The sequence below is a fragment of the Talpa europaea genome (genome assembly GCF_964194135.1).
Source record: "Talpa europaea genome assembly, chromosome: 12".
In the NCBI taxonomy this organism is placed as follows: domain Eukaryota; kingdom Metazoa; phylum Chordata; class Mammalia; order Eulipotyphla; family Talpidae; genus Talpa; species Talpa europaea.
In genome coordinates, this window is record NC_140079.1 from 23,312,834 (window position 1) to 23,326,193 (window position 13,360).

General features: G+C 36.8%; 1 protein-coding gene across 1 annotated transcript; it reads right to left on the reverse strand.

Moving 5' to 3' along the window:
- Positions 1 to 10,053: 10,053 nt before the first annotated feature.
- Positions 10,054 to 10,992, reverse strand: LOC311181436 (olfactory receptor 8D4-like; the record flags this gene model as incomplete). The annotated part of the gene is made up of 1 exon (XM_084249908.1): positions 10,054 to 10,992. The coding sequence occupies one exon, from the start codon at positions 10,990 to 10,992 to the stop codon at positions 10,054 to 10,056; it is 939 nt and encodes a 312-aa protein (XP_084106034.1).
- Between the last annotated feature and the right edge of the window lie 2,368 nt (positions 10,993 to 13,360).

Sequence of the window (13,360 nt, forward strand, 5' to 3'; positions counted from 1 at the left end):
TTACCTAGGTGTGATCTCATTCTAGTATTTTAACAGAGAAGCTGCCTCTTGTTAAGGCCCATAATGATTTCTGGGTTAGGTTTCTGGTGCATTCAACGGGGTATTTATTCTGGGGCTTTAATAATAGTTGTACATGAAATAGGTATCCCAGGATCCTGTGATTTCATACATGCAGCTTTAAACAAGTTTCTTAACTGGAGGATATTTCAGAACCTCCAAAACAACTATAAAACACTCAATAATTTCAAATTTGAAAAAAGTGTCTCCAAGCATTATATTGTTCAGTACTGATAAGAAAACTGAGTTTTCATACTGAATGTCTCTGATTTAATATAATCCTAAACTTACTGCCTGGTCATAAGCTTGTTCATGCACTTCAGTAGCTGCGTGGTAGAATGGCAGCCTCCCCAGCCTGTGTCTGCTCTTGGACTCTCTGACTGCTTTCTGGGCTCACTTGAGATCTCTCTGGAAACAACTGAGCTGGATTTAGTGCACTCCTGTAGTGCTGCCACTTTTGGCAAAGCAGCATCCCAGGTATTTTTGTTTCCACCGTAGGGTTCTTGTAGCATCCAGTTTCACCCAGAATTCTCCCAGACTTGGGTGGAGATGACACGTGTGGGGCTGCCTGTTCTGGGTTCAGTCTTGTTATGATTTCTGAAAAGCTGACAGGTCTTTTTCTTTTTCCCAATGATGGACTACCTCCTGAGCCTCTCTAGTCTCTCTTTTCCTATTTTTCCCAGTGATTATAAGGAGCGCCACTGAAACAGCTGCTTTCATGAATTCGCCAACCCAGGATCACCTGTCTCCAGGCTTTTCAAGAAGCGATTCATGTCTTCCAGCTTCCAGTCTGTTACTGTTGTGTAGGACACACTTCCTCTGGGCCACTGGAGTTCCCTACAATGTTGGTGCCTCCTCCTGATTTCCCAAGTCAGTTTAAACAAGGAAGTTTCCTAATACAGCACATGTCTTATCTGAGCAAGTTCCAATTCTGTGGAAGCCTTCACTCTCCTATCTGCTCTTTTTTTTTTTTTTCCTTATCCTGAAGGATGAAGCTAGAGGAATTATGTGCAAAAGATTGATACCCCAGTGTGCTTGGAGTGTTAGTGCCATACTCTGGAGTCCTCTTTTCTCTCGTCCTTGCCAAATAGCATGCACAGGTGCAGTCCAGTCACAGAGTCTCCACAGAGAAGTATCAAAGATATCTTCAAGTAGGCTGTGTAGTCACCATTAATCTGTTTCATCATGCTTTCACAGTGTCCTTAGTGTTGCAGACTATATCTACTCTCATCAAGTGTCTAATTCCACGCATTTCCCTGTATTTTTTTTAATCCTATGTCCTTCACCTCTGTCTGACTTCTATCCAAGCCAGCTACTTCTTTTTCCTACTTTATATTCAAACCTGTACACTAGGTCCTTGCTACTTAATATGCTGTCCAACAACTGGTCCCACCACCATCACTGGAAGGATGTGAGATGCATGATGTCATGTCCTAATCCACAGAACTGACTTAGAATCTGCAATTTAACAATCTCTAGACATGATGTGTTTGTAGATAGAGTGTGAGAAATACTATCTGGCTAATTTCCTTAACAAAGTTGGAGTCTCAAAATAGTATTGCGAAAGAGAACTAAATTGTGCATAAATGAATAAATTTTTCTGGAAGCCCTTTTTTTAAAAAATAAAAGCACACAGTTGAAGTCAATTTTAATGCTATAATTTATTCACCTGGTAAATCCAAATCACCTCATTTTAAAAAGTATGAACATCAAAGTTATAGCTGGGTGTTTCACATTCTTTAAAAAAAATTTGGATTTCATAACTTATTTTATGCTTAAGCAATTCTAAAATCAAAGGAACCACATTTCAAATGCTCAGTAGTCTCATGTACATATATGGCTATACATTGAATAGCACAGGTGTAGAATAATTTTTTTCTTTACTCTGATTTCATTGTCAAAAATCAATTTCCACTTTTTAATGGAGAAAAAAATTAACAGACGTGGTGGACAGGATACTGAACCATAAATCATTACATTTAGTTTCAACACCAACTCTAGGATTTACAGTTTAGCATTTGACTCATCTGAGTGTCTCTCTGAGCTTCATGCATTAATCAGCAAGAAAATAGACACTTCAAGGATTATTGTACAAATTAAATAAGACAGTTAAGTTTGAACACAATTTGTACATTGCAAGGTCTGCATAAATATACTTGTAGTATTACAATTCTACTTTCAGGGCTGTTGATTTCACAGATTAATTCACAGATTAGCCTCTAGGACCCTTAGACAAGGTGAGTGGACAACGCACACTGAGTCTGGATGGACGTCCCAGGCCAGCTCCCTCTAGACCTAGGCTCAGTGACCTGTAAACACACAGAAGCCTTTGTGTTCATGTGGACAATCAGAGTTGATTTCAGAGCATGTCTTTAACACCTATGCAGTATGGGCATCATACCTCTGAAACTCACCTTCCCCTTCTGAAGACTTAGCTGAGTATTGCTTCTCGTAGTCTCATCCTGTTAGGAATATAATAGATTAATTATATAATCTCATCCTGTTAGGAATATAATAGATTAATTATACTTTTCGTCCTTCAGCATATAAACAACCATACAAACAAGAATAAGGTTTAATTGTAACTTTGACTTCTCTAATCACACAAACATTTTATCTCTGGAAATAAAAGGACAAGGAGTTCCCAAGTGTTTCTTATCTCCTGAGGTTTAACAGCCTATAGAGTTATAAGAATTGTCATTTGCTGGGCCTCCCTGGTGGCACAAGGGGTTAAGATGCAACCTATGAAACTGTCCACAGCCAGGGCAGCACAAGTTTGATCCCCAGCCAGGGAGCTACCCACATGGTGCAGGAGACCTCTCTTGTCTTGCCTGCTGCTCCCCTCAGCAATGTATTTCAGTCAATCTGCCTGTTCTGTTCCCTACTCTGTCGCTGGTGAATCATTCACGCCCCCACATCTCTGGCCTGTACCCCAGTTCTTGTATGCATAAATAAATAAATCTTTTTTTAAAAAAAGAGTTGTCATTTGCTGGTTTATCAAACTCATTTTAATATAAGGAAACCTAGCCATGTAATGTAGTCACTTTTCCAGAGTTATATAGTAGGCATAATCCAAGTTTAGAATATGTTTAGACTGTGAAAGTTAGGAGAATAAATGAGAAAAAGAATATTAAGAATATTAATTTTCTCATGGAAAGTGTTATTAACAATAGAGGTTGTTTCCAGTTTTATGTGTTTTTAAAGGATAAGAGATGGAATCTTTTTTATTTATCTATCAACTCTATTTTAGATGTCTATTTTGATGGTCACTCAGAGATGAATCAACACTATTCATCAAAATTGCAATCTAGTGGCAGGTTATTGCCCAACACACACCTCAAACAAATTGAATGAATGAGCACCATGGCCTCTATGGAATAAGTATAAGGAATTATGTGTAAGAGATGGAGCAAGTCACTGCTCTCCACAGTGTGAAAGACAGTCTTTTGGAATAATAGTTTTAATTTCATGTATTTATTAAAATTAATTAATTGATTTTTAATTGAAGTAATAGTTGGATAAGCCCTTCAGGTATTGCAAGCATAGGGACATCAGTCACCCATAGTCCACCATTCTAATCCCCTGTGCTTGCTTCTCTCTTTATTCTTACCTTACCCCATTTTCCTCTTCTGGTGCATCAGTTCTATAGTCATTCAAGGGTGAGTTTTTAAGCTTGTCTTTATCTGACTCTTAGATAGTCTATATTCTAAATATAGTTCTAAATATAGCTATTCTATACTCTAAACATTCTATAGTCCACATAGTAGAGACACCATCCATTATTTATCTTTCTCCTTTTGGCTTGTTCCACTTAGCATTATCTCTTCCAGCTCCATCCATGTAGAGTTTATCATTTTCTTTGCTCTGAGTAATATTCAATTGTGTATATAGCCGCGATCTGTTTTTTGACATTCAGGTGGGTTCCTTAATAGTTAATAGCACTGCAATAAATACGGGATTATAATTTTGAGGTAGTGTTTTTTTGTTTATTTATTTTACCTCTTTGTTAATTTTTGTATAGTATTTGATTTCACTCTCCCGGTGTAGTCCCTGTAGTTCTCCCACCATCGTGGGAGAATATTCATCCCCACAGTTCCTTGTTTTCTGCCCTCCTCTGTATTGACGCCCTGCCCTTCTATTTTTTTGGGTCTTCTATTTTTTTTTTGAACCATGTGTTACAGTTTTCTTTGTATAGCTCTTTTACTTCCTTTGTTTGGTTTACTCCTAGGTATTGAATTTTTTTGGTGTTATTACAAATAGTATCACTTGCTTAATTTGTTCCTCTTCTATCTTATTGTTTGCATATAAGAAAGCAACTGATATTTGTGTATTGATTTTATAACCTGCCACTTGGTTAAACTGATTGTATTGATTAGTTTTTCTGTGGAGTTTTTATGGCTCTCTATGTACATTATATTGTCATCTGCATGTAATTAGAGTTTTGCTTCTTTTCCAGTTTCATTCCTTTTTGTCTTTCCCATGGCTAAGTGCTCTAGTAGGGACTTCCAATTCTATGTTCATAGTACTGGTGAGTGTAGACATCCTTGTCCTGTATCAGCTCTTAGTGGAAAAGCTTTCAGTTTTGTAGCATTGAGAATGTTAGGAGCTATGGGCTTGTTGTTAATGGCTTTTTAAATGTTATGTTCTATTTATCCCCTGTTTTTTGAGGTTTTAATCATAAATGGGTGTTGAAACTTTTCAAATGATTTCATAGTATCATTGCTATAATCGTTTTATTATCTTCCTTTTTGTTTATATGGTGAATTATGATGGCTGATTTTTAGATGTTGAACCACACTTATGTCCCTGGTATAAAACCCACATCATCATGATATATGATTCTTTTAAGGAATATTTGCATTTGGTTTGCAAGGATTTTGTTGAGGATGTTTGCATCTGTGTTCCTTAGGGAAATTGGTCTGTAGTTTTCTTTTTGTGTGTTGTCTGTAGTTTTAACATTAGAGTAATCCTTGTCTCAAATTCACTTATGAAACCATCTGATTCTGGACTTTTTGGGGTACAGTTTGGATTACTGTTTCAATTTCCTTGCTTGTGATCATTTGGTTCATGATTTACACTTCTTTCATATGTAATTTGGATGATTTTATAATTCTAAGAATTTGTCATGTCTTATAGGGTTTTCAATTTGTTAGTGAATGGATATTAAGTGTAGTCTCTGTCCTCTGAATTTCTGCAATGTTAGTTACAATTTATCTTCTTTCTTTTTTTGATTCTATTTATTGGAAATTTCTCCATTATTTTCATGGTGAGCCTTCCTCAGGTTTTCTCTATTTTGTTTATTTTTTCATTGAGCCAAATTTGGTTTTGTAATCTTTTGGGCTGTCTTTTTATTTCTATTTCATTTATTTCTCCTTATCTTTTAAAAGCTTTTGTTCTACTGTCTAATGGATCTGTTTCCTCTTCTTTTCCTAATTCCTCGAGACAATAGAATGTTCTTTATTTGGATGCTGTCTAGTTTTTTGATGTGGGCCTGTATTGTTATATATTTCCTCCTTACTACTGCTTTTGTTGAATCCCATAAGTTTTGGAATGGTGTGTCTTTGTTATCATTTGTGTTGAGGTAATTTTTGATTTCTTCATTGACCACTGTGGTCATTATCCATGTATTAAAGGATTTTCCTGCTTTTCTTTTAGATAATTGATTTCTTGTTTGATGCCTAGATCCAAGAAGAGCTGGGAATGATTTCAATATTTGTGAACTCCTTGACATTTGTTTTCTTTTTAATTGCTTATTTTCTTACATCAATGTTCATTTTTGAACACTATTTGATTTCTCCCTCAGTGGTAGTCCTCAAGTTTCTCACACCACCACAGAACTTGTGATGGTAGTCCCCAAGTTTCTCACACCACCACCATCACCCTAATGCCTTGTGCTCTTCCCACCCCTGTTTTGGCTCCTCTCCTGCCCCCTCCCCTGTTGTATCTCTCAGATCTATGGTTTGCCTGCAAGATTTGTCTTTTTCCTGACCTTTTGTTGAGTTTCCCTATATTCCACCTATAAGTGACACATTGATATTTTTTCTTTTTCCTTCTGACTTACTTTCCTTAACATAACCCCTTCTAACTCCATCCATGTTGCTGCAGATGTCATGAGTTTATGTGTAGTCAGTGAGGACACTATTCCTTTCACTGGTGCCGGTAGTGTTTAGGAAGAGATATTTTTGAACATGAGGAGCCCAAATAAATAGATAATCACACAGATATGTGGTCTGTATGTGTATATGTGTTTGTGCATGTATTGTGTGAAAAATATCTCCCCAACTTTGTACATTAACTGTGATGGTGGACTACCACTGTGCTTTTGCATTCACTTTCTTCTTGTACTGAGAATACAGATCCAGAGGAGAACATTTAGAATCTTCTCAATCTTTTCTTTGTATGTCTCCTGCCCTGAGAATTTGCTTGGATTTCTAGCTTTCTCTTTTACACAAGCACTTTTAAGAAACCTAATTCCAAAGTAATTCTCTCCAGTTTTTACTTCTTCTTTCAGTGCTCTACTGTTTGTCTCAAATGTGATATTTTTCCCCAAGTCACTGTAGTTTGTTCATTTGCTTTGTAAGTTGATCAAGAAAAGCCTGCAGCTTTTCTCGTCTAAGTTCTGAGTTCGGCAAAACAAACCAATTATTTTGTGTCATCAGTCTTTTAGACAGCCACCAGAAGTTTGGAGAGAAAAGCACATTTCTTTGAGAATAAAGTCTGGTCTGCTTCTTTCAGATTGAGGGACTAGAACTCCACATTGGGGACATGGGCTGTCATCTTCAAGTCCACTACTGAATTTGAGAGAGATGTTGTAGAAGCAAGGCAAATGTTACAGAGTTTAATTAGCATTTTTGAGTTTTCTCTTGAGTTAGCATTCACTTGGTTACTATAAACCTTTGACTGTTTACTAGAGTTCTGGTAAAATTCTCAAAGCTTCTAGTGATTTTTATTGTGTCTGAGGGGAGTGCGCTGAGGGTGGAGGTGACTTTTCTGCTGTTTTCACTGATGCCATTCCCATCTGGATCATTTTGATATCTTGTATGTTTCTCTTCTGAATACTTACTTTTTCCTATAAATTCTTCTTCTAAGAACTTTTGTAAGTTCATTTATACTAATTCTGTTATCTCTGTTATTTCCATGTATTTTTCTATTAACTGATTTTTCTCCTGCTTATGGAAAACAGTGTGTTAAGCCTTGGGTGTGGAGTGATGATCTATTCTATGCAAATATAACTAATGTAACATTGTTACATGGTTACATGCACGATTTTATAGTTTTCCTTTCATCAATGTTGAAAGTTACTTTGTGTGACAATTTAGATATTATCAGTTGAGTCTTTTCAAATTTTATGTCTCTTTACCATTGAGCTCTGGAATAGCCTTTACTACAGAAAAAATTAAGCGTAATGTTGGTTCATGATGCTTCTGATTCTCTAATGTGTGCAAAAAGAAATCTCTTTTCTGACTAGTTGGATTTAGAGCTTCAACCAGATCTCTGCACTCTGAGATGTTTTCACCCCATGGCTTCTCAGCTGCTATTATTTTCTTAGCTTTGTTAAGTTCTTCTGTGTACATTGGTCTTCAGCCAAACACTCAAGGTCATTCCTTTGAAGATTTATGCAACCTCTGTGTCTGTTTAACAACCCTCTTCTTGTGAGCCGTGTATGAACATTTCTAAAGCCTTCATTTCACCAAACTCTGATATCTGTCTCCTCAAACAGTCAGATTACTTTCCCTGCATGTGGTCTAAAAGTGCCCTGAGATGGAATGTGCTAGTGGTGACAAAGCTCATCTCATTTGTGTCTCTTCTCTCAGGAATCTCACTGCTAGGATACTTTATCCTCATAGTCTCAATATTGATTTCAAAAAATATATTTTACCTGTTTTTGCAGTTACTTATGGCAGGCACTGAACTCTGATCTCCATTTTTCTTATAGGCAGTGTGGAAGTTCTTCATTTACTAACATTTAAATTTTTTTTTCCTGAAGCTATTTGGAGGTGATTGAATTTTAAAATATTTAAATTATATGGTTTGAAGTTCTTAAACTACACATAATTTCAGTTTCATTGAGTTAGTAATAATATTTTCATTGTTTTGAATTTATTCACTTTTTATTCTAGAAAATATCCATAATCAGTTTTATATATCCATGTATAGAAAAAAGATGTATTCTCAGGATACTGTAAATATTATATATGCAGAAGTTACATTTCAAATTTATTAATTATAAATTTTACAAAAGGCAGAGGTAGTTATAATCCTGAAACTGATTTCCTATGCAGGTGTAACACAAAATTCCATAAATTTAAACTGTGATTTACAGAAAGAGCACGTCCAAGTCGCAAGTGTTCCTTAATTCTTGGTAGAATGAGGTCCCCAAATCAGTATGTAATCCCTCAACCAAGTGAACTGTTCTGTCCTATTTGTTACAAATGTAAATGTAAATCTCTCATGAAATTATAAATTTTTCTGCTCCTAATGCCGGCATGCCGACAAATTATTCGTTCCAGAGTATTTCATTAGACTCAGTAGTGTTCTCTGAGTTTCCAGCTGGCCAATAGTTTTTCTCTCCTTATCAATCACTTCAATATACCCATAACACATATACACACATCTATATATTTTCTAATTATTTATATAGAAGACACTTTGTCAATATAAATAATCTACAAAACTTTACTTTTGAAACATACCAGTGGCTTCTGGTAAAGTCATACTCCTGATGTGATCTGGAATATGCCTTCTTCCTGAACCCCCTTTAGTCTCTCTCCTCTGTCATGAGTTTTTAGCCGTACTGCTCGTTTCTTGAATATGCCAAGTCTGTTACATCCTTCAGAATCTGTACCTGCTTCCTTTTTACATACTCTTTATTCTCAGTCAGATTTTGTTAAGTTTCTTTTTCTACCAGTGTTGCCCACAATCCACTGACAAAATATGCCTCACTTCTTTGAAAGCATTATTTATACCTCATTATCATGCTTGTTTATTAAATTACTTCTGTAATAGATGCCACTCACTCATCCACAAAATGTAATTAGAAACCTTGTCCATATTCACATGGTATTTTAGCATGTAAGGGAGCACCCAGTACATACTGTCCATAATCATATGCTGAGAAATGAATTAATGGACACATCATATTCTGTATATGGTAGATTATCTTCTTTATTGTTTTAACAGTTTCTTGGGACAATAAAGTTTTTCTTGTTTAATTCAAAAAGTATGAGGAGGAAATTAAAAACATAGAGCTTACATCCTGGATTAAGTGCCAACTCAAAGAATTACACAGGAAGTTTTAAATACTGCACATATGTTTGGGATACAGAAAAACTGCTGAATTTTAAATAAAATTGTATAAATATGGTATAGTCATCTAGATAGTCTCAGTCTAATCCTCTGATCACCAGACCAAATACTGGGGCCTTGTTGGCTTAGCCCTTTACTGGACTTCCTCACTGAATTCATGTTTGATATAACATTGACCTTTAATAAGCCCTTAAAAAAATGAAAAAGTTCTTTTGTTGTAAATTGTACTTATTATATTTGTCACACTCTTTAGGATTTCCTATGCTAATTTCTCCAAGAAAAAATATTCTTTCAAGTAAGATATATAAAAGACTTAGTCTAATCAACAGGAATTTGGTATGGTTTTTATCTGATGTGCCAGACTTATATATCATGATTTCATTTTTTATTGGCCTTGTTAACAAAACTAAACATAATTATTGATGTTCAATCCAGAATGGAATTAAACATTAACATTTAGTATTTTATATTACATATTCGATGTTTTACATTTAAAGATATTATGTGTGCACTTATTAGTAATCTCAATATAAAATTTCAGATATTTTTTCAAGGGTATATCTGTACAAAACTTTATCAATAACTACATCTATATTTTCACCTCACTTCCAATTTTTTTTAAATAGTCAGGATATAAACACAACACACATATGTATCATTATAATGCATAAGTAATTCTTAAAAATCATATTAATTAGAAGATGTTTTTCTCTTTAAGAGTTTTTTCACAGCATTTTGGACTTCCTTGTTCCTCATACTATAAATCAGTGGGTTCAGCATGGGAATCACCATGGTGTAAAATACGGATGTTACTTTTTCCTGGATGGCTGAACTGCTGGCAGTAGGTTTGAGATATGTGGAAATGAGAGACCCATAGAAAATAAGAACAGCTGTCAAGTGGGAGCCACAGGTGTTGAAAGTTTTGGCCCTGCCCTCTTTAGATTGGATGCGGAGGATGCTGGAGATGATGAAAGCATAGGAAGTGATGATTGTTACGCTGGGGGTTACCATATTAAATCCACCAACAACAAAGATCAAAATTTCATCGATGTAAGTGCTAGAACAGGAGAGTTTAATAAGAGGATTTATGTCACAGAAATAATGTTTAATGATATTGGGTCCACAATAATCCAAAGGTAGCAAACAACCGTCAAAGACCATAGCAAAGAAAACACCTACTAAGAAGACACCAGCCACCAGCAGAGAACAGACCCGCGGGGACATGATGACATTGTAGAGCAGGGGGCTGCAGATGGCGACATAGCGATCATAGGCCATTGCCGCCAACATGTAGCACTCACAAACGGCAAACATACAGAAAAAAAAGAACTGAGTCATGCATCCAGCAAAAGAGATATATTTATCTCTGCTTAAAATCATTACCAGTGTTTTTGGGATAATAACAGAAGAATAGCAGAAATCTATAAAAGATAAACTGCTGAGGAAATAGTACATGGGTATGTGAAGTTGAGAACTCAATGCAATTGTTGAGATCATGCCAAGATTTCCCACCACTGTAACTATATAAATCCCCAAGAAGAGGAAGAAAAGGGGCAGCTGAAGCTCTGGTTGGTCAGTTAATCCTGAAAGAAAAAAGCCGTTCACTCTGGACTGATTTCTTATATCCATCCTCCTGTGGATATCTGTGGAGATCAAAAAGGAAATAATCCAATTAGACAGGCAGAGACCCAACTCAGCTCCCATTCCTGACTTCAGGTTCTACATTCCCTTTGTACCTGTTCTGTTCCTCCTTTGAGGACAGATTCTTACCCTCCAGAAAGTCAGTAGTAAGATTCAACAATTGAAAAGCTTCTGCCTACCTACAGATTTAGGAACCATGCATAAACTTTCATATCCAGTCCAGCGTCTCAAATTCTTTTAGCAAAAGTATGTAACCTTTAAATGCAGTGTTAGAATGAAGACTAGTGCTGGAGACCATGGAGGAGGCTTTCCAAAGCAAATCAGCTTAGGAGGGGCATGAAGAAAGGGCTGTGGGCTGAGAAAATACCTCTGCTGAGGACACACTTGCCTAGGTATGACCTGATTCCAGTACTTCAACAGAGAAGCTGCCTCTTTTTAAGGCCTGTCATGATTTTTGGTTAGGTTTCCTAGTGTTTTCAGCAGGTATTAATTCCGGGGCCGTGATAATAGGTGTACATGAAGTCTGTATCCCAGGATGCTATGATTTCATACATGCGGAGTTAAACAAAAGCATTATATTGCTCAGTACTGTTGAGAAAACTGAGTTTTCATACTGACTGTCTCTGATTTAATCTAATCCTAAACTTACTGCCTGGTCAGAAGCTTGTCCATGCACTTCAGTAGCTGCGTGGTAGAATGGCAGCCTCCCCAGCCTGTGTCTGCTCTCAGAATCTCTGACTGCTTTCTGGGCTCGCTTGACTTCTCTCAGGAAGCCTCTGAGCTGGATTTAATGCACTTCTGCTAGTGCTGCCACTTTAAGAAAAGCAGCATCCCAGGTATTTGTGTTTCCATGGTAGGGCTCTCGTAGAACCCAGTTTCACCCAGAATTCTCCCAGGGTTGGACAGAGATGATGCATGTGGGGCTGCCTGTTCTGCATGTAGGGTGCAGTCACATCATGATTTCTGAAAAGCTGACCTGTCTTTTTTTCCCCCCCAGTGTTGGACAACCTCCCACGTCCTCTCTAGTCTCTCAATCTGTCTCTCTCTTTTCCATGTTTACCCAGTGATTACAAAGAGCCCCACTCAGACAGCTGCTTTAGTAAATTCTATATGACCAGCCCAGGATCGACCTGTCTTTTGGCTTTTCAAGAAGCTATTCATGTGTTCCTTCTTCCAGTTTGTTACTGTTCTATGGGAGACACTTCCTCTGGGACAGTGGAGTTCCCTATGATGTTGGTGCCTCCTCCTGATTTCCCAAGTCAGTTTAAACAAGGAAGTTTCCTAACACTGCAGATGTCTTCTCTGAGCAAGTTCCAATTCTATGGAACTCTTCACTCTTCTATCTGCTTTTTTTCCTATCCTGAGGGATGAAGCTAGAGGAATCATGCGCAAAAGAGTGAAAGCCCCACTGTGCTGAGTGTTAATGCCATACTCTGGTGTCCTCTTTTCGCTAGTCCTTGCCAAATAGCACATACTGGTGCAGCCCAGTCACAGAGAAGACACAGAGAAATATCAAAGATATCTTCAGGGAGACTGTGTACTTACCATCAATCTGTTTCATCATGCTTTCATACTGTCCTTAGTGTTGCAGACCATATCTATACTCCTCAAATGTCTGATTCCATGCATTTTCCCTGTTTCTTTTTTTATGCCTGTCCTGCAGCTGACTGACTCTATCTAAACCAGCTACTTCTTTTTCCTATTTCCTAAATGAGTCTGTGTGGTATGTCCTTACTACTCAATATGTAGTCCACAAACTGCCCCCCCACCCCCATCACTGAAATCTACCAGGCCATGCCCTAACCCACAGCACTGAATCAGAATCTGCATTTTAATGGTCTCTGGACACAATGTGAGTGTACATAGAATGTGAGAAGCACTATTTGGCTTATTCTCCTTTAGAATTGAAATCTTTATGTTCTTATTTTGTACTTTGAACCTCTTTTTGCATTTCAGTGCCTGACAGCACTATTTAAAGACCATCTTTGAAAACATCTTAAAAGAAGAGCTTTCTTGCATGATTCTGCACAATTTTCAGTAGAACTGTACAATTTTATATTTTAGTAATTTGACACCTATATGTAGACTTGAGATTCCTGGCAGTGTAATACGCCAGTTGTTATACAAAAAACATTATACAAATGTATCTTTAATCTACATAGAAAGTGAGCAATGATAATTGGTATCTACTTTGTCTGCTAAATAGTGATTCCTCTAGGTTAGGACTAAATTTTTTATATTACAATTTTGGCCACCCTTCAAATAATATACTGCTCTGTTTTACCTGTTTCAGTCTTCATGTAATTCTAGCAACTCAAAACAAAATTTAGCAGTTTGAATGGTGTTTTTAAATATT